At 40.8% G+C, this 3,249-nt stretch overlaps 1 protein-coding gene across 2 annotated transcripts in view; it reads left to right on the top strand.

Annotated features, from left to right (window-relative positions):
* Window positions 1-735: 735 nt before the first annotated feature.
* LOC105886486 (paired amphipathic helix protein Sin3a-like) overlaps window positions 736-3,249 on the top strand; it is a 12,168-nt gene continuing 9,654 nt past the window's right edge. For both annotated transcript variants that reach the window (XM_012801948.1, XM_023510061.1), the window contains exon 1: window positions 736-912. In XM_012801948.1, coding sequence (XP_012657402.1) covers window positions 845-912 — 68 coding nt within the window. In that variant the 5' untranslated portion in view covers window positions 736-844. The remainder of the gene's footprint in view (window positions 913-3,249) is intronic.

Genomic DNA, 3,249 nt, shown 5'->3' with positions numbered 1-3,249 from the left:
AGTTGGAGGTTGCTGTGAGCTGTGAAGCCATGGCACTCTACCCAGGGGGATAGCTTGAGGCTCTGTCTCAAAAAAAAAAAAAAAAAAAAAGAACCAGGATGCTTAAAGTATGGATCATTCCAGACACGTCTTCCACTGAAATAAAAGGGCTGCCTGGGTATAGATGAGAACCTCATCTTTCACTCAGTGAAGCTATCTCCTCAGGAACTTTCGTGGTTGACTGCTTTCTAGCTTTTTCCTAATGTATAAAAAACAACAAATGTGGTGCCATCTTCCCAGTGTCATCTTGATCCTTTGAGTCATGTTTCATTTTTATTGGAGAGATGAAGCTAGGAGTTCTCAGCCCAAAGAGTAGATGGAGAAATGTGATTATCATAGTTGAGTCTTGTGGACCATATGTATGATGTGGGGAGGACATGCAGGGAGACTAATGTGAATATTGACTTGTGGTTGCCAAATGTTTCAACTGTTTTTCTCCAAGATATGCCAGAAATCCATATTTTCAAGTGAAGAATCCATTCGCCACTGTATTATTCTATTTAACAAAGGCCTCTGTGAGGAAATAAAACTTGTCAGTGAGCCACCTTCTTAACTGTGTATGACTTATGATAACCTGAGCATCTCAGAGAAAGGTGTGGTATTTCTGGCTAACAGAATTTTTAATCTGTTTCCAATACCACATAATAAGCGTGCCACTATGGAGAGGGACTTCACTGATCTTGAAATGTAATTTTAGTCAGGATTTACTGCACTAATCGATGAGGATGAAGCTTGGTTTTGTGGTCTCTCTCCACCTGTTTTGTGTTTGCTATCCTAGCGCTGGTCAGACTACGTGGAGCGATACATGAATTCTGATACTACCTCTCCTGAGCTTCGAGAACATCTGGCACAGAAACCAGTATTTCTCCCAAGGTAAGTGAGCTGAGTCACTTGTCAGCATTGTATATAATACTTGTGCACAGTTGAGGAATAGAGAGAGTTGAATGACTTTCTGATTCTTGCTTCTCACTTTTTCTGTTCATTTGTTATATCTCCTGAGGATCCTATTTCAAGGTCTAAATGGCTATTATTACATGTGTTTACCTGGAGCATGGGTCAAAGCATCAGGGACATGAGAGTTTTAGAGAAATCCGCAATTATTTCACTACATTGGATGAGAATGAACATAGATTCACAGGACTCAGCATGTAGTCATACCTCTAACTGATTTATTATAGCAAAAACCCAAGGGAAAAGTTGCCTGTGGAGGAGTTAGAGGAAGCCAACTCAAGCTTCCAAGAGTTTCTCCCAATGGAGTCATAGGATCCTCTTAATTCCTCCAACAAGAAGTTGTGATAACACATACGAAATACTGTCTACCAGGGAGGCTCGTTACAGACAGAATCTCACACTGTCCCCTGGGTAGAGCGCTACAGCTTCATAACTCACAGCAACCTCAGACTCTTGGGTTCAAGCAGTCCTCTTGCATCAGCCTCCCCAGTAGCTAGGACTACTCAACACCCAGCTAGTTTTTATATTTTTAGTAGAGATGGGGTCTTACTTTTGCTCAGGTTGGTCTCAGACTCCTGAGCTTAGGCAGTCCACCTGCCTCAGCCTCCGTGAGTGCTAGGATTATAGGCATGAGCCACCTTGCCTGGCCTGTACCCAGGGTCTTTATGGCATTCTGGTCATATAGGTACTCTGTGCCTAGTATGTACCAAAATTCCAAACTCTCAGAAGGAAAGCAAGTTTTCAAAATAAGCTATGGTTGGTACAAACAATTTAGGTACAGTAAGCTACTAACATGATTTAGAAAATAGTAGAAACTTTCCCCAAATCCAAGATCTCAGACCCCAGCCAAGGGCCAGTCAGGCCTTTCAAAGGATAGCAGACTTAGACCTGCTATGTCAACTTTTTTTTTTTTTTTTTTTTTGCAATTTTTGGCCGGGGCTGAATTTGAACCCACCATCTCTGCTATATGGGGCCAGTGCCCTACTCCTTTAAGCCACAGGCGCCACCCTCTATTTCAACATTTTTTTCCTTCCTTTTTTGAGACAGGGTTCTGAGTATAATCGTATCGTCATAGCTCACTGCAACCTCAAACTTCTGGGCTCAAGCAATCCTCCTGTCTCAGCCTCCTGAATAGCTGAGTCTACGGGCATGTACTACCTTACTTGGCTAATTTTTCTATTTTTTGTAGAGATGAGGTCTTGCTATGTTGCTCAGGCTGATCTCAAACTCCTGGCCTCAAGCAGTCTTTCCACCTTGTCCTCACAGAGTGTTAACATTACAGGGATGAACTTCCACACACATACACACCCTACCTATTAACTTTTTTCTGCATGGAATTTAAAAAATTTTCCCCCATATACAGGCAAATTGTAATGCTGGCCCTCTTGGTATGAAAACAAATTCCTAGGTAAAGTGACTTTGTTCCTTTCTAAAAGTTTAGAATTGAAATGTCATGTCTTAACATTTCCAAAATGGTATCTTCCTGGTATTATTAGACTTAATTCCCTAATGAGAATGTGAAGAAAGGGTATCTGCAAAGAAAGACCTTGCAGGTTCTCCAGTCATGCACTCATTCATTGAACAGATTCCAAGTAGTAGTTCTGTGTCAAGGCCCCCTCACAACAAAACAGACATAGTTGATAATCAGGTGTGTCCAGCCTGTAGCCTACAAAAGCAGTTGTGGATTTTGTGAGGACATTTTTGGGTTTTTTTGTTTTTTGCTTGTTAGTTTTTGTTAGTGCTAGTGTATTTAATGTCTGGCCCAAGACAGCTCTTGTTCTGGTGTGGTTCAGAGAAGCCAAAAGGTTGAATATCCCTTTGACAATTACAGTAAATATACATACTATTAATGTATTTCTCACCAGATTGGCAGAGTTCTAAAAAGATTTATAATCTGTATTGCAGAAGATGTTGGGGGCACTCTAATATATTATAAGAAAAGAAATTGATAAAATAATTCTGAGGATAGGGCAGTTAAAATGCATAGAATATTTACCCTCGAATTTCACTTTCTAATGATTTGTTTGTCTTAAAGTTAAGATTCTCGGTCTTTTTAGCCTCGAAACCCAATATTTTCTAAGAGAGTTTGAGTATTCCAGAGACCTTATATTTATGTGGATTGTATTAGTAATATTTTTTATGTTAAAAATTAAAGCTGGCTCGGCGCCTATAGCTCACCGGGCTAAGGCGCCAGCCACGTACACCTAAGGTGGTGGGTTCGAATCCCCAGCCCGGACCCGCCAAACAACAATGACGGCT

Source organism: Otolemur garnettii, unplaced genomic scaffold (assembly GCF_000181295.1).
Source record: "Otolemur garnettii isolate 467f Iridium unplaced genomic scaffold, OtoGar3 scaffold00011, whole genome shotgun sequence".
Classification (NCBI taxonomy): Eukaryota; Metazoa; Chordata; class Mammalia; order Primates; family Galagidae; genus Otolemur; species Otolemur garnettii.
Note: the sequence above shows the minus strand (reverse complement) of the source record. Positions and strands in the feature narration are given on the sequence as shown.